The sequence below is a fragment of the Melanerpes formicivorus genome, unplaced genomic scaffold (genome assembly GCF_026170545.1).
Source record: "Melanerpes formicivorus ecotype bairdi unplaced genomic scaffold, bMelFor1.0.p_v2 SCAF_14, whole genome shotgun sequence".
NCBI lineage: Eukaryota > Metazoa > Chordata > Aves > Piciformes > Picidae > Melanerpes > Melanerpes formicivorus.
The window spans coordinates 7,109,383-7,133,480 of NW_027142366.1; the positions used below are offsets into that span (position 1 = coordinate 7,109,383).

The 24,098-nt window shown below is 38.9% G+C and overlaps 1 protein-coding gene across 3 annotated transcripts in view; it reads right to left on the minus strand.

The window, feature by feature from the left end:
• The window catches only part of TRRAP (transformation/transcription domain associated protein), a 97,805-nt gene that overhangs the window by 57,483 nt on the left and 16,224 nt on the right, over positions 1–24,098 (minus strand). For 2 of the 3 annotated variants that reach the window (XM_068146749.1, XM_068146747.1), the window contains exons 20-38: positions 22,449–22,614; positions 20,155–20,411; positions 19,058–19,258; positions 15,904–16,055; positions 14,651–14,850; positions 13,691–13,908; positions 13,384–13,581; positions 12,500–12,760; positions 11,725–11,886; positions 10,455–10,551; positions 9,887–10,008; positions 8,021–8,191; positions 7,211–7,279; positions 3,392–3,511; positions 2,946–3,065; positions 2,418–2,582; positions 1,328–1,509; positions 857–1,055; positions 321–449 (exon numbers count right to left, since the gene is read on the minus strand). In XM_068146749.1, coding sequence (XP_068002850.1) covers positions 321–449; positions 857–1,055; positions 1,328–1,509; positions 2,418–2,582; positions 2,946–3,065; positions 3,392–3,511; positions 7,211–7,279; positions 8,021–8,191; positions 9,887–10,008; positions 10,455–10,551; positions 11,725–11,886; positions 12,500–12,760; positions 13,384–13,581; positions 13,691–13,908; positions 14,651–14,850; positions 15,904–16,055; positions 19,058–19,258; positions 20,155–20,411; positions 22,449–22,614 — 3,189 coding nt within the window. Of the gene's footprint in view, positions 1–320; positions 450–856; positions 1,056–1,327; positions 1,510–2,417; positions 2,583–2,945; positions 3,066–3,391; positions 3,512–7,210; positions 7,280–8,020; positions 8,192–9,886; positions 10,009–10,454; positions 10,552–11,724; positions 11,887–12,499; positions 12,761–13,383; positions 13,582–13,690; positions 13,909–14,650; positions 14,851–15,876; positions 16,056–19,057; positions 19,259–20,154; positions 20,412–22,448; positions 22,615–24,098 lie in introns of all 3 variants that reach the window. The other variant, XM_068146748.1, reaches the window with a different exon arrangement.

Consider the following 24,098-nt stretch of genomic DNA (forward strand, 5'->3'; position numbering starts at 1 on the left):
ACACACAAAACAACCTCCTGAGACCTTTTAAATAGTGAGCATGCCTAGGAACTTCCAAAGTGCTAGCCTATGAAAAAGAACCTATAAAAACCCCCAACTCTCATCTTCAACATCTGTTTCATAACTGATTAACTCCTACAATGAAATCAAGGTGAAATACAAAAATAGCAATGTTCAGTCACAAAAAGCTTTGCTTATGGGAAAAAATGGGATTTTTAGAAAACAGCACAACTAATTTAAATCAGGACTGAAAGGCCAAGTGACAGGAATAACTTTTTGGTTTAGTCTTCAAATCTTTCAATGGAAACACGGATTGATACCTTTGTTATAAAAACACTAGTAATACTTTCTGGATTATCTCCTTCTGGGTTTGGAGGTCCCAAGAGCTGTTCACCTTCTCCCTTTTCAAAACTGTACAAGAAAGCAGGATTCAGGATATGTTGCAGCACCTACAGAATATAAACAAAAAAAAAATTATCTACTCAACTACCAGATTCTTCTCAAGGTGATAATCAACATTCAAGTAATTTCCCATGCAAACCTGCATGTCAGACACACTGCCTTAGAAGAGGAAGCTATAAATAAAAGCTTAAGAAGCAGGCACACACTTTCGTTTTCCCCTTCCAAGGGCAAAGATTCTTAGAAAGTGTAAACTAAAGGAGTCAGCATTGCAAGCAAGATGAATGGCTGTCTCTGTTTATCATCACTCTTCTTCAGGTATGATATTTTCCCCTAAATGGCTCTGCCAATTATCAAACTCGTTGACATTTAAGCAAGCGAGTTTTGTTGCCCTAGTTCCCCAGAAGAAAATTAAAACCTAAATACCAGGCTTCTTTGATCTAATTACTTCAGTTACCTTTGCTTTGAGCTCATCTCCAAAGTTGGGGTCATTGAAGTCTACGAACCGGAAGAACAAAGCCCGCTTTTGGGGAATGCTGTAGTTTTTGGGGATCTCCTCTTCCATGTATTCCTTTAAGAAAGTCATATTGCAGAGAAATCGGCCCGTAAAAGCTCGAAGCAGCTGGAAGAGCAACTCTATATCACCATAATTCCTTCTGTAAAAACACAGATAAAAAGCCTCTGTGAAAAATCACCCAACCAAACTGCTATGCTGATGACTCAAAGACACTAAGCCTGCTTTTAAACGAGCAGAGGCAAGAGCAGGCACTACCAGAGGCATGGGTTTAGAGCGAATGGCAATGTTATGAAATATATGAAACCTTCTTTTCAATAACTGCAAACAATCTTAGGACCCTTGTACACCTTGACAGTATTTTCAAAAGAAAACAACAGATGGAGGCTGTAGGAAATCAATGTTTGTACGTACTTGCAGTAATTCAATAAGCAATACGCTAACAGCTTTGGCTCTTTCCAATTTGTCGCAGCCATATTCTCCTTACGGTGTCTCTCCTGGAAAGCTTCACTCACCCATACACGTTTCAGCTGACTCACCAAGGAATGCTGATTTGCTAACCAACATTCATCATTCTTAACAATAATACTTATGATCTGTCAAAAGCAAAACAAGACAAATGCACAGTCGATACGCAACAGATCTGTCAGTAGAAACAACAATACAAAAGCACTTCTTTAGAGTCAATTGAGGGCTCTAAAATACTCCAAAAAGAGTAAAACTAAAACCAGTTTAGATGAACTTTTAAAGGTATTTTCAAAAATGAAATTCTGTTGCCATGTTTTCCTCTTGGATCTTACTTAATTAAAAAAAAAGAATTAGGCATTTAAGTTTCTTTTCCTTTTTAGAGTCACTCTGACTACAAACCTTTATTAGAATAAACCTTTATTAGAATAAACCAAACCAGGTTGGAAGAGACCTTCAAGATCGTGTCCAACCCATCAACCAATCCAACCCACCCAGCTAACCCATGGCACCAAGTACCCCATCAAGTCTCCTCCTGAACACCTTCAATGACGGTGACTCCACCACCTCCCTGGGGAGCCCATTCCAATGGGCAATCACTCTCTCTGTATAGAACTTCTTCCTAACATCCAACCTGAACCTCCCCTGGCGCAGCCTGAGACTGTGTCCTCTTGTTCGGGTACTGGCTGCCTGGGAGAAGAGACCATCATCCGCCTGTCTACAACCTCCCTTCAGGTAGTTGTAGAGAGTGATAAGGTCACCCCTGAGTCTCCTCTTCTCCAGGCTGAGCAACCCCAGCTCCCTCAGTCTTTCCTCATAGGGCTTGTGTTCCAAGCCCCTCACCAACTTTGTTGCTCTTCTCTGGACTTGTTCCAGCAAGTCAACATCCTTCCTAAACTGAGGGGCTTTATACTTCATACAACTGGTTTTCTACAAGCTGTAATATACACATGCACATTTGTAAGCCTGTATGTAACAGGCTTGTAGCTGAAGAGGTTTTAACTACCGAGTGCAACAACAAACAAGAACGAATGAGTACCTTGATAGCCTGAAACTGTAGATCAAGACGCATTGTGGTAGTGCTCGGAGAACCAGGTCTAACAGCTGCTTGGGTACCAACAGGTAACAGCAGAGTGATAAATCTGTTAGGATTAGCTGCCAGTACATCTCGCAGAGGTTTGGCATCTTTATGTTTCAAGAAACTCTGAAAAACGAGAAGAAATAATTTTAATAACAACCTTTAAAAGCAAAAATACCAAAAGACTATATCATCCTGTAGCTTTTATATTCCTCACTAAAACTTGCAGAGGTTATATTTCACAGATATAAAAGCAACCTCTGCAGCTTCAGTAATAATCCTGCGTGATCTGGGAAGGTGTAAAATCAACAGCTCAGGACAAACAAACGCAAAATGGAGAGCAGACACCCTACAGTCAGCAGAAGGCCATGATTAAAGACTACAAGGTTACAGAGGGGCAGAAAACATGGAGAAGAGATGAAAACATTTTTGTTCATCAGATTGATGAAGATGGGGGCTTTTTGCTGCTCCCCTCCCCACACAGCTTACCATAAACATTCTGCTCCACTGTGGATCATTTAAAGTAGCTTCCATCATGAACAGTTCCACAGTCTGGGATGGATGACGTGTCAAAAATTTTATCAATGGTTCCCTGAATGGACTGCCAGCCTGGAAGGTTCATACAGCTTAAATTAAAAATGCAGAGTCCAGACTACTTTCTACTTATTAAGAAGCACTCAGAAAAATACATTTGACTTGGCATTTATGCAGATACAAAACGTTCACAACTTCTAAGACGAGAATTTATTGACAATTTCAACCTTTCCCTTTCAAGAGTCTAAGACAAATGTTAGCACTTCCTAAAAGGCATGCAGAGAATGTTTATTTCCTCAAATGTTTCCACAGCACGTCAAAAAAAATTACAATTATTAGATGCTAAATTTTAAAAGATACTAGAAAGTAAAAATATCAGCAATGTTGACTTCTGCTTTTACCTCAATTAACATTGCTCGTTCTGTTTTCATAACAACTTCCAGCAGAGGTTTAACCAAAGTCTGAGGGGCAGCTGGAATGAGGTGGAATAAATTTATAATTGCTGAACAAATCTTCATTTCCTACAGGTAAAAAGAAACACCATTATATAAGTCTTACCAATTAAAGATATAAAACCAGTGTCACACATCCTACCTTTTTTTTCCTCTCTCTATATTCACATAGCCAGCAACCAAAAGTGAAGGGTTAACATATATACTGCATCTACTTACCGTGATGCATGGAGATAATTGCTCTTGTGGAAAGCTACCCTTCCTTCCATTTAATATCATGGGTTATTTTCTTTGTCAGTAGAGTGGTGTTTTACAGAGAAGAGCTGAATGTTGTGTAATGAAAATGGTGATGTGGGAGCTATGGAGTGCTCACTGCATGAGCCACCAAGTGGCTCATGCATCCAAAAACAATACCTTCCTTTCTAAACAAATTCTCATATGCACCCCACAATCTCAGACTAGACACAAAGACAGATTTCTTGCAGCACTGTTCAGTATATCTTGCTAGCAGCTGATTACTTAAAGTAAACAGAGCTCTGCTCTACTCAATCCTTCTGGAATCCAAATAATGTTGTGTTCTTCATCGTATAATTTAAGAGGATATTATATCTGAGTTAACTAGGGCACGGATTTCTTTCAGTAAGAAGGGAGAAGGGAAGAAACAAAACATCCCTCACCATCCTCCAAAACCAGTTTCTAGTATGAAGTATACAAAAGAATATCAACAAGTGCATTGTATTTTCTCAACTGAATTTAAACACAGTTTATGCCCCACTCCTTTAACACGATCTGCCTAGACAGACTCTCACAAGACTGCTCTCCCGGATTGAAGTGCCGGACTGAGAACACACATAAGCTCTTTGAAAGCACTTACACCTTCACAGAAACTAAAAATCCTGCTCTTCCTGGTACAAACATGCTTAACATCCTTAACAGCAATGTTATCAAAACAAACCCTGCCACAGACAAACAGAAGACAACTCACAGCACTGCACTCAAAGGCACAATGCACTCTGCCCAGACCACAAAAATAAAACTAACAAACCAAAATTGAAAAGTAGTAAAAAAACCCCAATAAAACAAACAAAAAAGCCTACAACAACAAAGAACTTCCTGGCACTTCCACTGAGTTTCTCACCTCTACCCCTTGCGTGGCAGGCTGAACCAAAACAGAAGTCACAGAACGAAAAGAAAAAGCCCACAAAAATATCACATAAATGAACAAATCAGTATACACTATTCTTCAGATTGCAGTCAGAAACTGACCTCTGTAGGATTATTTCCCCCTCTCAAACTGAAATAATGGAGACACTGAATAGCTCTCATGCTTGGAATCTCCTTCTATGAATCAGGATGAAAAGCATCCTTAGACATAGCTTCTGTACCGAATGGAAAGATATTAGAGATTATCAAGTCAGGGGAAGCTGTATTTTAGCATCTTCCTAGGCAAATTTGCCCAGCAACAAATTTGAAACCACTTTCAATACCTGAACTACAAAGCTATAAAGTCCTTGTAATAGGCTGCAATGCAGAATTTCCACTGTGGTGCTACTGTTCATAAGAGGGACAGTCAGAGGCAACCACCCGTTAAAAACTTATTTTTTCAATTACCAGGCATGACTTAAAAATCCATATCTTTCCTTGGGGAGGCAGAGAAGAGAGGAAGAAGGGATTTAAATCACTGATTTCACTCACTGGGCAAATGAATTGGATCTTAATTGCTACTTCACATGTCATGTTTTATCTAAAGAGCCAAGTCACAGTTCAGGAACACAGCAGGACTATCACAAAATTACCTAGGTGAACAAAGAGCTTTGTTTTTCTGGTATCAGTGTGGATCTTTACAATGGGAAATTATTATGCAGCATTTTTTAAGTGAGATGTCTGAAGTTTTTTGTTTGCCTAGTATTTCCATTCACACGTGAAAAATCACTCCACAGACTTCTGTACTGCTTCATTAAGAAGCCTTACTGACAAGCCACTATCTGCATGATGCCACTAGCATCAGCAGCAAATTACATCATCCTAAAGTACTGCTGGAAAAAGATGAAAACTCTTTAGCTCAGAAAAAGTTATTTTAACAGTGGTCTGTACCATTTCAGCTGGCAAGCATTGGGCTTTCCTGACCAATCCCACTTTCTGCTGCAAGTTTACCACCTCCTAGATCTAGCCATTCACTCAGTTTGAATGACGCAACATACTCCAGTAATACTCCTCATCACTGCTTCTAAGCAAGTAGCTCAGATTTTGGAATCTCAGTAGTCAAGAAGAAATCAGAGTAAGGTCTGACAACAGTTTCACCATCCTACTCATTCCACATACAGAAAATACAATTACAGCAGCAGCTCACTACATGGAGATGTATGAACACAAACTGCCATAGAGCAACTGTGTAAAGACTGCACTGTCTGTGCCTTCCTTTAGAGCAACAACTGTGGGGAAAAAAAGTAAAGTTCCAATTTGACTTCCATTCACACAATTCTATTTGAAAATGTGTCCATGGACTTCTATCCTCCCTCAAAATGTGACAGTGTCTGGTGTGCACCTTTCCCTCAACATACAGAGGTTTTAAACCAACATGGCAAAAAAAATTACAGGTTTAGGAGACTAAACATACAACTACACAGAAAACATCAACAGAAAACATTAAAAGCAGAACTCACAATTAGCTGTGCTTTAGGGACAACTAAAAACTGTTCTAGAGGTGCCACACTGTGGTTTAAAAGACTACTGCTACAAAAAGATCTGCAAGACATCTGTAATCATCACATCTGAGGAAAAGTGAATCCTAAAAGAATATGAAGGCCTTAGAAATACTCTGACCTGAATAAAATGTGTTTAACTGAAAAAATGCACAGTTTTTATGTTTAAACACAAGAAATAAATTCTATTCCATTAGACAACATCTAGGTCAAACACAAAGCAATGACTACATTCAGACTTGAAAGCTTTCTTTGCAATGAGACAAAAAGAGTAATGAAAATCCTGTAAGCCATTTCCATGTTCTGAGGAAAAGAAAAAGCCAATCTAATGTCACAGGAAAAAAATATTAACAAAATTCTCCTGACTTTTTCTTAGCGGCAATAGGAAATCTCAACACTTTATACAAGTTATTAATAACATTTTAATAGAATTATAGGACTTCTGGTAGCCTCCTTGAAAGAGCACAGAAGCAGGAACTCCATTCAGTGCTGCATTGCTAAGAGCACAAGGTGCTGTCGCTCCGTTGTGCAGTTTTCCATGGGTATAAACATTGGCCAGTTTCCCATAGTTCAATACTCATGCCATCAGATTGGATAGAAGAGAGGTTTTCATGTATTCTCAAATGGCAAATAATTGAACTTGGTCTTCATAAATGATATTTATAATGAACTGAGGTGATATTTGCATTATGTGTAATTTTCAAAAGACTGCAGTACGAACACCAAACATGTTAGTGAAAAATAGAGGAATGGCTGCTGAGCTCATCAGTCATTCCCATGAAAAAGAGATTTCTAAGCAGGTAACACCAAGGAAAAAAAACTAACAATCGTTGAGCACACCAATCTGTACAGAATAGACTTTAAAGTAACAGTTGGCAGCAGATAAGAAGCTCCTCTACTAAGATTTGTAGCAAATAATCAATACAGATACAAGTTCATTAGCTTGTAACAAAACATCAGTGTGTAAATTGCCAGGTAACATTTACAAGTGAATGAGTTCTGCAATTCCAAAACATTAACACTATTTATTTCTTGCCTTCCCACATGAAAGCATTCATTAACTTACATTTCCATCACTCCGTTGTCCACCTTTGTGTGTAATAACTACGACTTCCATCCATTTACGCAGGTGTTGCTATGAAGAGAGGATAATTAGTATTAATTTTTTCATTTATACTATTCCATTCTAGCAAGCCATAATAATATGCCCCAAGAAAAGAATGAGAGGCAAAAATGATTGTTTGAAGGAAACAAAGGGATAAATGATGAGTTCTTTTCATTCCCTCAGACTGTGCTGCTGCTAAAAGTCCCCTCCATGTTCAGGACAGCAGGGGTTATGAGTGCATACATTAAAAGGCACAAAAATCTGGCCTGTTGAGAGGCTTACACTTGTTTCATGATTTGCTTGATATGCCTGCACTGAAATATTTAATATTCATGGCAAAAGGATAAATAATTCACATACACAGTTTAAAAACTGCAAATAAGAAGGACAATACCTTCCACCATTTCATAAATCAAGAAAACATCAGAACAGACTTTGCTCACTAGAAAGTTAAACATTTTCAAGGGTTTCCTTAGTACATTACGCTGCTGGCACCTTGCTTAAAGAGATATCTGCTGTCCCAGCAGCCTTTGGCATAACTAGGTATGTCTTCAGTAGAAAGGAACATCTCTTAATTTCCTGGTTTAGTAGCTCTTCAGAAATTAACTCAAAATGTTTAAAGATTATCTTTTTCTATTCATTGTGAAACAAAAGCCTTGTCTTTCCCATACGTACATCGAGTCACTGCTGAATTGTTCTTCGACTTTTCAACAATACAAGTATTATCGAAGAGAAAACTGAAAGAGCTAAAGAAAACCTGAATGGACTTACCATCATCTGATCACAGAATTTATCATTAAAAGAGTTTGGGAAAAGTCTAGTGACAGATGTCAAACGATTCACAACATTCAGTGTCAGGCTTCGATAGTCTCCCAGCATCATAAGCAACGGTCTCATGTGCGTATGGATTTGATCAACTTCTATGGTAGCCCCTTCCAAGAACTGCAAGAGAGGATAGGATTAAGATAGAGATGGAGAGGGAAGTGACTTTTGTGACAACACCTTTCTTAAAATAAATCTTGACTTGATTTTTCTTCTTTTCTTTTGTACTTTTAGAATGCAAAATCTTAAGCAATATTTATTGATGGAAAATATATAGCGACAAGATGGATCTGACAAGCACATCAGTACTTCTGACAGACAGTAGGATAGTCCATAAAACCAGCAAATAAGAGATCTTCATTACAGACAGACTGAAAAACTGCCACAGCTATAAATTATATAGGGAGCTATGGACAAACTACTTAGACATTTCCTTATTAAGAACTGCCTGTGAAATCTGGCCAGCAGGAACAGAGCAAATTTCTGTGTTGCAATCTGCATACACCCTGAGTAACAGAAAAGATCAAGAACCTGGCTGCAAGCAGCCAGAGAGAGTATTTCCTATCATAATCAAACATCCTATGGATATGGATTTACCACAGGGAAAAAAAATGAAGAGAAAAAGCTTATACCAAATGCATCGGTCAGAACAACCGTTATTTTCTCCCTCTTAGCTCTCAACCTAACTGTACTGTCAGGAAGCCATAAATAATAGCTACACTGCCTCTCGTGATCAGAGTGACATGAAAAGACAGCTGACCTCTAACCAGCTATCAGTCTAAACAAATGTAAATCACCAGTATTACAACAGTTATATTCCCTCTTACTTGCCAGCCAATCTACACATCATTACAAAGAGGTTGGTCTTTTCTCCCAGGCAACCACCAACAGAACAAGAGGACACAGTCTCAAGCTGCACCAGGGGAGGTTTAGGCTGGATGTTAGGGAGAAATTCTTCACAGAAAGAGTGATTGGCTTGGAATGGGCTGCCCAGGGAAGTGGTGGAGTCACCATCACTGGAGGTGTTAAAGAAGAGACCAGAAGAGGTGCTTGGTGCCATGGTTTATTTGATTAGATGGTGTTGGGTGATAGGTTGGACTTGATGATCTCGAAAGTCTTTTCCAACCTGGTCAATTCTATTCTGTTCTATTATCATTTTCTATATTTAGAATGGTATTAAAATCTTGCTGAATCAGAATTCAGCAGATCTACTGGGCAACAAAGCATGATGAGAGAATAGCCCTTCCATCCTTCTTACGCTATAACCTAGAATCCATAGAACAGACAGTGTAGCGTAGCTCCATCTAAGGATACTAATTCTGACCTTAAAAGCCCCAGTCCTGTTCCCCAAGGTAACTGTGATGCTGACTACTAACTGCTGCATTGCTTACTTTTCCAAAATCATCTATGGGGTCTCAACACTTCATTTAGGGACAAAGAAGAAACACAAGAAAAGCTTTTACACTGAAGCCAGACATGCACATTTGCAAAATTACTGGGAAAGCCTGATGTTTTATTTAGAAATACAGATACATTTACAAAGCCCAGACAAACAGAAATACTAGACAGACAGACTGAAAGATCCTTGCCCAAGAGCTTATAATGCTTAATTTCAACCAGAATACATTTCAGTGGCTAAGTTCAAAGATCAAAAAACCCACATCTGACAGAAACTTAATTATATTGGTGTCACTTACAAAACCTAGGAGAGCAGCCATTATTTCCTGGAGAGATCTTTCCCAAGAAGCTTTATAACAAGGAAGTAAATCAGAGAGAACAATGGCCTCAAAAGCAACATCATTTCAATACACTAACCTTTCTCATGCAAGCTTCTCCTGCCTCCTGCAGTTCATTATTTGTTGAATTAAGTGCCTTGAAAAGTGCAGCAATGATTTTCTCCCTTGACTGAGGCAAATAATTGCAAGCAGCTAGAGCATCTGCAAATATCAAAGTAAATTTGTTCTCTTTATTAACTCAGTTTCAGGAAAGGCAAAAAAATAATTCCCATTCTGTATTTCTTCAAGTTTCTTCTATTTCATCTTAAATTACAGACAGCTAAAAGCACAGCATGCTTTGCCAAAAGCAACAGGCATCACAAAACACCAAAAGAATGGAAACGTTATTAATGGTGTTCTGAAGTTTTCCTAATGCTATGCAACATAAATAGGCTAAAAATATTTGGGGTTAATTTCAGAAACTACATCCCAGTCATTAAGAAAGCAGCAATATTTTCCCATTTTTCCCTCCATTAAACTGTGACCTCTAGAGAGCAGTCATCAGTCTTCAAGCACTCAAGTTTTCTGCTGATCTTGGGAGGAAGACTGCCCTTTGCTCACAAGGACACTTATCTACCACAAAAGTTGGTTTAGGAAGTTTTACTCACTTAAGGCTGCAATTCGAAGAGGTACAAGAGATGGAAGACTTTTGTAACAAGGTAGTTTCATTAAGGCAGTATCTTCAGCTTCACATAAATTCAGTAACTAGGGAAATAAATCAATCATTTTAGCATAGCGTTGTGAATCACATTCTATTATCAGCTACCCTTTAAGTCCTGTTTTCTCAAAGATCCAAGTTTGTTCAAACACACTAATTGACCTCCAAATTTTACCTGCAGGCAAAAATTCTACTTCAAATTAGGGTGTTAAATTCCCATAAAACTGGTAGGTAGCCAGAGGCAAGGCAGCCCATTAGCACAGCCACCTGAGAAAAGTCAGGCAAAAATCAGCCATTTTCCATTTTGCTGGCTGAAAGTGAGCAAGCTGCTCACATAATAAAAGAGTAGGTCTCCTGAAAAGCTTGCCTCCTGAATGGCAAAACCAGGACTGAAAATATTGAGGACAGAGGTAAGAGAATAGAAGGAAATGAATGAGGAAGAGAAGTGCTGAAAAGGCATTCTTCCCATTTTAGTGGTCATGGATCACTGCCCACAAGGACAACTCTTTCCTATCAGAGCTCTCTTGTTTGCAGGTTAAGTATTTTCAATACATGTGGGTGGGGTTTTATCAGAAAACACTGAACAGGTTAAAACAAAGTTCTACAAGTTAAGCACATATAGGTTGCTCTTATTTCCAAGAGTGCTGTTTAGATTCTGACCTTCACACCACCAATATATCACTTAGACCTTCGCAGACGTTTTTTGATCTACAGCACCTGGGGTTTTTTCTTAAGGAAAATACTGAGTGTCCTCTACATTAGCAACTATATCCCACTGCCCAAGACAGCTAGGAAACCACAGGACTAGATAACCTCTCCAAGTTCAATCTACACACTAGTTTTGCATCTCATTTTACTCAAACTGTTAGAGACTCAAAAACCTTAACATATGCTGCCTACGTTTTGGTACTACAATATTTTATTTAACAGATATAATGTGCATAAAATAAGACCTAAGTATGTAAGTTAGGGCTACTAGAGTAGGAGTTTAACACCAAAGTTCATTTGATATATTTCACACACATTAGAACATCCTGCTTAGCTCAGAACTATTACATTGTAGGTAAAGGCAGACCTTGATTCACATTTCAAGTGGTAAATTCTTACATTTCAGATAGTTTAAAATGAAGAGAGAATATATGTATTTTTACAGTGGAAGTTCTGACACCATCAGTTATTAAGCATCTACATTCAGACATGAGAACAGAAAAAGCAAGTACCTCTGTGTAGAAAACCTTGTGTTCCACAACGTTCAGATCCATTGTAAACAATCGGGGTTGCAGAGTTGTGCAAAACGTATTTCCCTCCATGAGGCCAATCTGGGCATTTGCAGGTTGGTGCCTAAGTAAATGCTTTTTAGGTGGAACCATGTCTTGGAGAACCTACACAATGCAATCCAGGTTACTGAATTAGTAGCCTATTCACAGACCCCACCAACTCAGCCTCTAAAATGACATCACTAGTTGAGGCTGCTTAATTCTATCCATTTGATACTGGCTCCTGATGTATCTCTTCAGAAGCAAGAAAAAAAGTATTGCTCTGAATTAATTTAACCCATAGTGAGTTGTTTCACTAGCTTACTATCTGTAGCTAGTACATATTCTTTGTGAGCAGATACATGATATTCACTAGCTTCACACAGCATTATAACCAAGAGTACAATATGCCTTCTGTTTAGAGAATTACACAAAACTGAGGTTCAAAAACGCAGCATCTGCCTGGCCTAGCTTATGTCTGATGGGTGGTAGGATGAGTAGCCTGTCATTTCGGAAAACATATCGACCTAAGGACACCATATGTACTGGCTAAGTAGTCAGGCACAGCTTGTATGAATCTCCAGTCACAGTGTGTTTTAGAACACTGAAACTTAGCAAATGCTATCAAAGCTCTAAGAATTTCATTCACTAATGTGGGGACAAGTACCCAGAAAATCATTTTGCAAATCCAAAGTGGGAAACAATTTTCAGCTGGCTTTCAGTAAGTATTTCTGCTTACCTCTTTATGTGGCTCCATAATCACAGTGACACTTTTCCCAGTGACCTGTGCAAGTACCTGCAAGGAATGCATGGCTTGTTTTCTCACAGTGGAGTTGGGAGAGGTTACTTCTCTAACAAGGTCATGCGTCACATGATGGAAAGACTTCTCCTGTGCTGCCAGGATTTCTTCTGTTTTTTCTTCATCTTTTAAAGGAGTTGCACATCTAATCAAAAGCTGTTCCAACGTGGTCTTTGCCATAGCAACTGCTCCATTGGAAACCTAAGGTATCACAGGTACAGAACAGAAGTCACAAGTTTACACACTACTTGTCAAGGAACACAGCATCTGATTTTGATGAATCCTCTGCAAACACAAGAAGCAAGAAACACAGAACACATATTTAACTAGTCTTCCCACCAATCATTCCAGAGCCGTGAGTTGCAATGCAACAAACACTATAAATGAACTCAAGCACTGGAACCCTGAGCAATGCTGTCGCCACATGATTCACAACTGAGAAAAGGTCAAACAGCCAACTCTCTAGGGATCTAGAGCTGCATACATGTTTTGAGAAGATGAACTAAACACAGACAGTGGCTTTTTGTGCAGGGGACACTGACTAGTGTTCTTCCACTGATCTGAATGTGAGATATACATTTCTGCTCTGAAAGAAGCAAGAGTAATTCCAGCAACTCAGTTGAAGTTATGTGGAAAAAACAGACCTCACTCCTAACTTCAGGTCTTAGTTTAATTTAAAATGACTAACATTCACTCCTAACTGTCAGAGATACAACACATTCTGAAGTACAGGAAAATCAAAATTAGCAAGAGTTCAATCTGTGTTAAATTAAAAACAAGAAGTTTGTTTCCCCCATACTATTTGATGTGAGATTCATTAATACCTCTCCAGTTAGATCCATCATAACAAAAAGAAGTGCCTTCAGGAAAGTCTGCTGGTTCTGGAGGACCCAAATGAGTGGCAGTCGTTCCATAAGAAATTTAATTGACACAACACCTCCCAGTTTGGCATACCATGCTTGTTCATAGCAGCAAGCACACAAACGCTCCACAATGTAGGAAAACAAGGGAAGCTGACAAGCCTGGAAACAAAGAAATGTATCGGTTTTCTTTTTCAGCTCACTGGTAGCCTCCAAAATTTTAGAAGCAAAATTGCATTGACTGGAACTAGATTATTTAAGTATATATTACCCTTTCCTTGGAACCCAAGATAATGCTTGCAACATCAAATATCACTGCTAGAGCCACCTCTCCTATTTTGCAGAGCTCCTTTTCCTCATATGCCATGCAGATTGCTATGGCATCAATGAGCACCAAAGGATCCATGCCTTTTGACCCATTTTCTTCACTATGAAACATGGCTGTGCTAGGCTGGCTTCCAACCTGATAGCACTGCAGTAAAAAAGGACCTGTAATTGGTATCGGGGAAGAAAAGAGAAGGGGGGGAAAAAAAGAGGTAAAACAACAGATATTTTACTATGAATAGTCTTTTAATTAGATTCTACTACTCCTCGGACTAGCTGATGGCAAAACCAGTAAGCACTGTGTCTATTTGCATATAAATGGACTGTAACACATTTTTCACTCTTAGAAGAAAAGATTACATCTACTTGAATATTTTCTTCTATGCACCAGACTGTGCACTGCAAGATTTAATTAAACTGAAGATTCATAAAAATTCAAGTCTCATTACTGTGACAATGAAGAGTAATATGCTTATACTATGTCACTTCCCAAATTACTTGTCATATAGTCCAATTCCAAACAAAAAGTCTTCTTCATAGATAGAAGTCACTGCAGTGCTCTAACGTTCACTTTACCTCTTCTGATGGTCCTTTGAAACTGCAAGTGGGAACAACCCAATTAAAGACCATCTGCAAAGACCGCTCTGTGTGTCAAGTAACACAAATGCTCTGGAAGTATAAAATGCTCCAAGCTGTAATGATTTCATTAGCTGTAGCATTCTACATATATTACAAAGGTGATTGACTGCTTTCAAACTCGCTAAATAATTTTTCATGGCTCTAAAGAATTAAAACCTATTTCAGACATCAATCAAAGCAACTACCTATCTACCCAGGCAGCAACTGCAGCATCTTAAAACAAATCCACCCCTCTCACGGCAGTCCACACCATCTCTATTCCACTTACCACACTGCTGAGCAACTGCCACCATTGTGTAGTGGCGGATTAAGCTGGCCACAAAAGGCAGAGCACTGGGCCTCAGATCCTTGATGACTGCTGACATGAATGCCCCTGTCAATGCCTGTTCAAACGTTTTACGTGCTGGAGTATCCTGAGCTTTGTATCGATGGGAAATAATCACACTGGGTATGGACTTCTCAGTAAAGCTGAAAGACAAAATGAAGTTCTAAACTGCAGTATTGGAAGCTCAGCCACGAGCATTGTCAAGTAGTTGATTCAAAGTTTGCTCCTTGTTTCTAACTCCACCTCCTGTTTTCCCCTCATTTTGATGGAGCTGGACCACTTCACTTGGTCCATATTAATTTTGTCAACCACTGGTCTCAAAGATGATGGATAGCTCAATTTCATCAGGAACATTTAAAGCCAATGGTTCAGAAGAAGCCATGCATATTACAAATAACAGGTATAGAGGCATCACACTGCAACTCAATTACAGAATGTCATTTCCAGTTTTTGACATTTTCCCCTTTCTTCAAATGCCATTTGATTTCCATCTTGAAAGACTGAAACATTATTTATCAAATCACTGCCCAACAAAACCCATTCACAGCAGAGCTATATTTATGTCAAGTCTAACAAGCCCAAATTATAAAAGCCACTATACTCTTTAGCTGCATTTACTACCCTGCAAGAGTAGAAGTCTGCACACACTTTGTGAGCAACCATGCCAAAGCTGCCTAAAAGCAATAAACTGATTAAGTATCAATGATTAAAATTGTAGATGTGAAAAGAAAAAAAAGAAAAAATTGAACTCAAAGCTCCTGCATGAAGACATAAGTTATGTGTGTCACTATGCTATAGTTTGGTCACTAAATGAAACTCAGTTTTGTCTCTCTTTCACTTTATGGAGAAGTTAGATGTCCATGCAAAACCTCACAACCTAGGTTAACCTTTAAAACACAATTAAGCACCAGAATGTTCCAACTATTTAAACACATTAAACTAAAATGATGGGGTTTTTTAAATGTCTGATCACATGTGACAGATTAAACTGTGATTAGGAGAAGAAAATTGAAGTATGAAATATTAGCACATTACTGACAAAATTCCTCTCACTGGAATGTCCTGCACAGGAGAAACCAGCAGGTAAAAATCCCATGCAGAATACATGGCCTAGCCTAAACATGGCCTCCAAATTAGGCTGTTTGAAAGACACTGTAAATATTACATACACATTTATGTTTAAAGAATTGTCATACTTGGGATGTGCAAGGAGTTGGTATAATGCATGTTTGTTATCATCCAGGCTCATCATAGCTACTAAAAAACACTTGATGACCTCCCACGCTTGCCTCCGATAGTACGGTTCTGTGTTAGCGCTCTTCAAACAGTCCAGAGCAGTCTCAATTGCCTGTAATGAAGAAAAGACAGATAGCAACCAAACACTGCTTGCTCTCAATTATTTGCAATAAGGTGATTAATCAAAGAAAGAGTGTCTTTAACACACATTAGAAGTAACTTTAAAAGTAAGTACAGCCTGGACTGCCTAAGCAAAGAAATACAGAGAATGGCAGAGTGGACTTAAAGCTACCATGGTATTTGCTGTGCTTCTTAAATGCAAAGTTTCATGGCAGATACATTTATTTCTGTGGTCAGAAAGTATTTGAAGCCATGAGTGAGCTACACCTCCCCCTCCAGAAAATTTTGCTCAGCTTCCCTCCAGCAATAATTGCTGTTCCTAATCCCCATACAATGTAAGCATACAATGCATTAATACACATATATAAACGGTACCAAAAATGTTCAATCTTACAAATCACTTTGTCATATTTTCCATGCAAATCAAAAGCTACATCATTTATAAAAATGTCCCTGTAAGCAACTTCTAGAACCCATTTCCCTAATGGACATAGTACTCTTTCTCCTTTGCAAGATAATTTATTTAATATATTTGAAAATAATTCAAGTAAGCTCTTAAAACATAAAGTTATAAAAACAGGAGGTGCATCTTTCTGGAACATTTCTAACATTTCTATTTTGAATATATATAAACACAGCTACTTTCTATACATTAAAAAAGAGTAATTAATTATAAACAACCAAGACAGGCATTAACTAAAAACACATGTAAAAATTGTTTTGGAGTTCATGAAATAGGTTGCCAAGAAGGCCACTGGCATCCTGGCCTGCATTAGTAATAGGGTGGGCAGCAGGAGCAGGGAAGTCATTGTGCCCCTGGACTCAGCACTGGTTAGGCCACACCTTGAGTACTGTGTCCAGTTCTGGGCCCCTCAGTTTAGGAAGGACATCGAGACACTTGAACGTGTCCAGAGAAAGGCAACAAGGCTGGGGAGAAGCCCTGAGCACAAGCCCTGTGAGGAGAGGCTGAGGGAGCTGGGATTGTTTAGCCTGGAGAAGAGGAGGTTCAGGGGTAACCTCATTGCCCTCTACAGCTACCTGAAAGGTGGTTGTAGCCAAGAAGGGGTTGGTCTCTTCTCCCAGGCAACCAGCACCAGAACAAGGGGACACAGTCTCAAGCTGCACCAGGGGAAGTTTAGGCTGGAGGTGAGGAGGAAGTTCTTCACCGAGCAAGTCATTCATCATTGGAATGGGCTGCCCCAGGGAGGTGGTGGAGTCACCATCCCTGGAGGTGTTCAAGAGGGGATTGGACATGGCACTTGGTGCCATGATCTAGTCATGAGGTCTGTGTTGATAGGTTGGACTCGATGATCCTCGAGGTCTCTTCCAACCTTAGTGATATTGTGAATCTCACTAGCTGATACATAAAGTCTAACCATCTATGCTTAAACAGGAAAAAAAAAGCTCTGCTATAAATTAGTGAACATTTCCCTTCTAGGAAAGGAAAACCATCTTTTAACATACTGGCTTAACTAACTGTCACCCCATCACTGTTGGAGTAACTTCCATCAGGATCTCAATGAAAAGAACAAGGAGTTTTACACAGACCACAGGAGACTACCCAAAGCACTGAGCAAAAACACCCATTTCTTGTTTTCAGTTCATTTTTCCTTTGACGTTTCTTTTTTAGAGACACAAAGTATTCTGCAGACAACACTGTGTTTTGGTCAACATCAGGAAGCTGAAGATTGGTCCCTATCATTAACCAACATGTTAGATTCATAAATAATTTGGAAAACTTGGTCTGAATTAAAACTAGAGGGATGGGAAAATGTCAGCAGTTGCAGTACTTCTATCTATACAGCTCATCAGTTTCAGTACAAAGGAGAAATCAGTTATGCTATCTGCATTTTAAGATTTGTGTTTCCAAGCTCTTTTTTTAAGTCTGTTGGCTGCACACAGCCAAAGAGAGCCAGCTGCCTGTGAAGAAAATTGTTTACTACATTCATATAATACCTACTTATGAGAGTGTAATAGAAAAAGTAAGTATCAGTAAACTCTACAGGGCAAATTAACTCAGAATCTAGCTTCACTCTCAGATCCCAAGACACAGAAACAGATTAGATTGCTGTAATTAGTGAGAACTAAAAACTTGTGATAAATTGAGACTGTCTGATGAAAGCCAGTGCACACACAAAGTGGTTTTGCAGCTGTAAGAAGTACTATACCCAACCTGGAGACTACATTGAACCAAACCATTGAAGTCATTAGAATAATCATGACTGAAGAATTTCTACATTAAGGTTTTGGTACATTTCAAGAAGAAAATAAAGAGGTTTTAGAGAGGATTCCCACTCCTAGTCTACAGCAGTAAATTAAAAGTTATGAAGGGGGAAAAATCCACACAAAACATTTACTTCTGCCATTTTAGTTCCCAATCCTATCACTTTGTAAAAGCAGAAGGGAGGTTTAAGTCTATTCTTTTGGGGGTGGCAGTAAGGAAATAAAACATTTAAAGGGCAAATTAAAACAAGGTTGGCAAGCTTCTGCTACTTTGCATGTCACAGTAACACAAGAAGGCCTACCTGCCTTTAAACTGATAGCTAGATAGTAAGAGAAAACAAATAAGCTATTTGGAGTGATTTCTGAAACAATGTTTTGTCTTACACCCACCAAGTCTGGCAGCCCAAAAATTACCTCTAGAGGAAAACAAGAACACAACAACAACAACAAAAGTAAAACCAAAATACACAAGTGAGTTTCAATTCTGCTTCTTCGCTGCAAGATAAATGAATTAGCAATCTTCTTGTCTAACTGAAGGGCTGCAAAAAAAAATGTTAAGAAAAAAAATCAGATACACAAGAGCTCCTAAATCCTACTTTTAATTATGTAAATTCTATAATCTAAGATATTCATTAAGTCCTATCTGGAACTGGCAGACAAACCACGTATTTTATCAAGGATTTACAAGTAAACAAACTTCCAAAAACTCTGTGAAAAATGAAGAATGAGTAAAGTGGTTTCCCAGGACAGAAAATCAAGTGCAGGTGTTACCTTTTCCATTGGGAGCTGAATGGATGCTTTACAGTCTGAAAATTCAATAGTGATACTCGGTCCTTGGATCTCTGTGACTACATACTGTAGTTTCTGTGATTCTTTTAACATCTTCCTGTTACTTCCACCAAATTTACCAAGCACACGATAAGCCACGTGAGAAATGCTGTCTGCAGGATTGCGCAGTGTACGCCACAAAGCCTGGAAGTATTCGAAGTGCTACATGGTTAGACCACTCTCACTTCAAAATTGTTCAACTTGTCATGTAGAAAAATGTCAAGGAAAACACTTAGTCTTGTCTCTGAGTAATTGCCTCTGCATAACATCCAGAAAATACTTATTATGACTGAATTAAAGCAGTCTCAGTTCACAACAGTTTAAGCGCTTTACAACAAGGTTGTTCTAAGTGCAGTTCTAGCTCAGACTGCTGTGATCAGCTACAAAATCTCTGCCACGCTAGAATCTAATTTCATGTTTATGCCTAACATTAGATCAACAACATTATGACATTTTGGAAGGAAAAAGAGCAGGCCAGCTAAGGCTGAAGTGAGTTAACCTCTGAGCTAGTTTTGAAATAGAAAAAGCAAATAAAGTCAGTATTAAATTTCAAGGATACAGTACATATAATCACTGTATTAAGGGAAATAACCACATTTAAAACATTGCTCCAATTCCAATTTCAGCCACATCATCTTCACTGTGTAAGATTTCATACAGCTGTCAATCATAATATGCTAAATCACCTTTTTGTTTGGCTTTTTACCAAAAAAATTAACAAGTTTCAATCATTTTCTGTGCCAACTCATCTTAAAAATAGTAATACTCTCGCTACTGAGTCCCAAGGCTTAAGTTTAACCCCTTCAAGGGGGGTTAATCCCCCTTTCTAAAGGGGTGTAGAAGAAATTACTAATTCACTCTAAAATTTTTCACAGTTTTCAGTTTAACAGTACACCACCAGCTGGCCCTCTACATACCAATCAGGCAGGTATGGTTCTCCTGAGAGCGTTTCAAGTTCTTGTAACCAAAGGGTCGCACAAATGTCTAATACTTAGTGAATCAAGGACCTCTTGTGGACTAACAGGAAACAACATGTTTACCTGCATTAGCTCAGCTCGAACCGGCTGAATGTGATCATACAGGAAGTCTGGCTGCAAGTTATCCACACACAATTCAAGAGTTCTTAAGCCTTGGCTAACCAGGGTCTGAGATCCATTGAGAGCCGACACCAGGGGATCCATCAGCATTGGCAGGTAAGGCAGCAGTGAGCTCAAACGAACTGGCACAGTGAGGCAGAGCTCTACAAACAAGTCTTTCATGTGTTGCTTATGAAGGCCACTTTGCAACATATTAAGTCCTGAAAATTATTGGTAAGTTATACACTCAAAAGATAGTCCAAAATGTATTGATAAAAATTGCTATTACCTAAATTCAGGATTACCTGGCATTTTTTAATACTAGACAAAATGCATTTACAAAACCTAACACCATTCATAATGAGAGAATAAAATAGAATAAACCAGGTTGGAAGAGACCTTCAAGATCATCATGTCCAACCCATCAACCAATCCAAGCCACCTAAACAACTAAACCATGGCACCAAGCACCCCATCAAGTCTCCTCCTGAACACCTCCAATGACGGCGACTCCACCATCTCCCCGGGCAGCCCATTTTAATGAGCAACCACTCTTTCTGTATATAACCTCTTCCTAACATCCAACCTAAACCTCCTCTGGCACAGCCTGAGACTGTGTCCTCTTGTTCTGGTACTGGCTGCCTGGGAGAAGAGACCATCATCCACCTGTCTACAACCTCCCTTCAGGTAGTTGTAGAGAGCAATAAGGTCACCCCTGAGTCTCCTCTTCTCCAGGTTAAGCAATCCCAGCTCCCTCAGCCTCTCCTCATAGGGCTTGTGTTCCAAACCCCTCACCAACTTTGTTGCCCTTCTCTGGACTCGTTCCTGCAAGTCAACATCCTTCCTAAACTGAGGGGCCCAGAACTGGACACAGTACTCAAGGTGTGGCCTAACCAGTGCAGTGTACAGGGGCAGAATGACCTCCCTGCTCCTGCTGGCCACACTGTTCCTGATGCAGGCCAGGATGCCATTGGTCCTCTTGGCTGCCTGGGCACACTGCAGGCTCATGTTCAGCCTCCCATCGACCAGCACCCCCAGGTCCCTCTCTGCCTGGCCGCTCTCCAGCCACTCTGACCCCAGCCTGTAGCACTGCATGGGGTTGTTGTGGCCAATGTGCAGAACCCGGCACTTGGATGTGTTCAATCTCATGCCGTTGGACTCTGCCCCTCTAAGGATTTTCTAGGTACATGCATACACCCAAAACTTTTTAAAAAACCATTAACCTTTCTAATCACATTCTAAAATTTAATATTACATTCCAAAACACAGCAGTGGAGTACAGCAGATGAAAATCAGGAAAAAAATAGTTGATTCAAACCTCTCTCTTGTATCAATTAAACAAAAAATAAAAATCCATGCAGAAAAAAAATGTTTTAAAATTATCTGGAATCCTAAGAAGAAACAGTAAATGAGTTCAAGTACATTTCTGTTCATACAGACTAATCCTATTCCCCAATTTATTTTTCTCCCCACCAGGATTTCATGTATTCCATAAACCTAGCTAGCACTTCTACGCTAGCATGTACTTATAACAGAATGGCTTATGGATAACATATGTATTTGCTAACTCCAATAAAGACTGCTCCTAGAGCTGTAGATGGGAACCACAGGATTTCATCTTCCTGGAACTGTTCCCATTAGCTTGTTCTCCGCTTTAAGCAGCTCTCTGTATTTTCCTGCTCATCCTTAATACCTCTGGAACACACAGTCCTTGCAAGTACAAATGCTGAATTAATCAAACTGATTGTTATTTCCTTCATTTTTCTTTTTTTCCCCCAGCTGACACTACTGGCATTTATATTTATCATTCACTTGCAGGTGCACACACATGCCCTCAAGTGCAGAACTACCAGAGCTTCTCTGTAATGTTCTTCCCACAAAACCAGTAATGGCCTTGGCAACATTGCTGCTTCTATCACACTTATCCCTCAATTCTTTATGCTAACAAAGGTACCTATAGCAAAAAAAGATATAAAAATTTATTGAAACAAAACAAACAACAACATTGAAAAGTAAAAAAACAAGCAGCAGAAACTGTGAAGCCAAAACTATGGAACCTGAAAACCTGAAGCAGGTGGTAGTAAATAAAAATAAGCCACAATGAAGATATTTAATCAACAGCTAAGCTCAAAATCAGAACCTATTTATCAGGGTTAAGGCTTATGTTATGTAATGAAAAAAAGTAAAACTAAACTTGATTAATATTATTTACATAAAGAAACCAGAGACTGGAGTGGGGAAAGAAGGTATTGCTCTACCTTGCAGTAAGTTTGGTAACAGTGGCAAGAATTCCTGGTACAACAGATCGTGACTGCCTCCTCCGATGGATCTGAACAGCGCTCTGAGCAGCAGGAAATAGTTGTAGGGCTCTTTGGCAGTCTGTGCAAGTTCCATAGAGCTGTTCACAATCTTGTGTAAATGTGGCTATAAAAAGAAAATTTAAAGGCTGAAGATTAATAAAATACCCATATCATCATCACAATGTGCAAGAGTTCAGCATGAGGCAAGTCTTTCAGACCAAAAACCTTCAACTATTCCAAATGCTCTGATATGTCACTAATTTTAATCTCCTGTTGAAGAATTGTTGTAACTAGATCTATATTTGAACAGTATGAAGAACCCAGAACATTCTTTACATCAATTAAATTTTGCTATCAAAAAGGAAAGGAAAAAAAAAGGAAACACACCCCTACAAAACATTCTGCCAATCTGAGAAAATGAAAAACCATTTGCTGCAGAGAATTTAGGGACATGCAGCAAAAATCAGGTGTCACATGGGCAGGAGAAGACATTTCACAATGTGAATTTAATCCTGCTTGCTGATCTAACTTGATCACTAATCCTTAATTTTTGTTAGTGTAAAATTTCACAATGAAAGCAAACTTTTACAGGTGGAAAAAAAATGGTTATGGAACTGGTGGTCTTTCTAGAGCAGAGGACACCAGCAGATCGCAAGGATCATTAAAACCAGTTGCAAAATACAAGGAGTCTCACGGATGAGGAACAAACAGACAATTCCTGATTTTAGTAACAACTAAAAGCTTTCTACATTACTATGCAAATGCTGCAGATAGCCTTCATCACTCAATTAAATTGTCTACCCAAGGCTCATATCATCAGTCCTGAGGAAACAAAAAAACATTACAGAAGCGTGAAACTGTGAAGGTAGTAAATCACACTCATTAAATTGGATCTCCAGCTTACAAAATCCAAATTACCTTCATTCTGATGACAAACTACAAGAATTTAAGCAAGATTATATGAATACCGCTTCATATTACTTTTACCTTTCAAATAATCTGGAAAATTGGTAATCTCACCTCTGTTCTAGTCAGAAAAATTAACTAATCCTGCTGGAACAAATCATTAAGCATAGAAATGATAATCACAAAGTTATCTATATCAGAAATTTTGTTTATTGTAAGGTAGGGGAAAGAATAGCAGCCTCCAATTAATATCTTCATGTTTTCTGGATATAGGCAGCTATTACTTTCATGAGAAGAGCACACTCCTGCTTCAAGATCAGTATTTCTAAACTCACTGAATCATGAGATTCTCTCATTGACATAAATGGATGCAATATGTTGTCCACAGAAAACACTGTCACTCCTTAACCCAGACTTTTCAAGAGCACAGAAATATCTAACTCAAGGTTCATGTCATTGAACATGACATGAATGAACAAGATTCACCAAAACACAAAACAGTGATTTCAGTCTAAGTGAGTTTTAAGTTAATAGGGAAACAAATTGTAAAATACATGCAGGAAGACACACACATGCTGACCATGAAGTTACACAGATCCTTACCAGGCCACATCCACCCATCAGGCATTTACACTCACAATTAGTGCATCACACTGCAGTTTCAAATACAAAGAAAACATTCACAGAAACTCTCTCTTACAA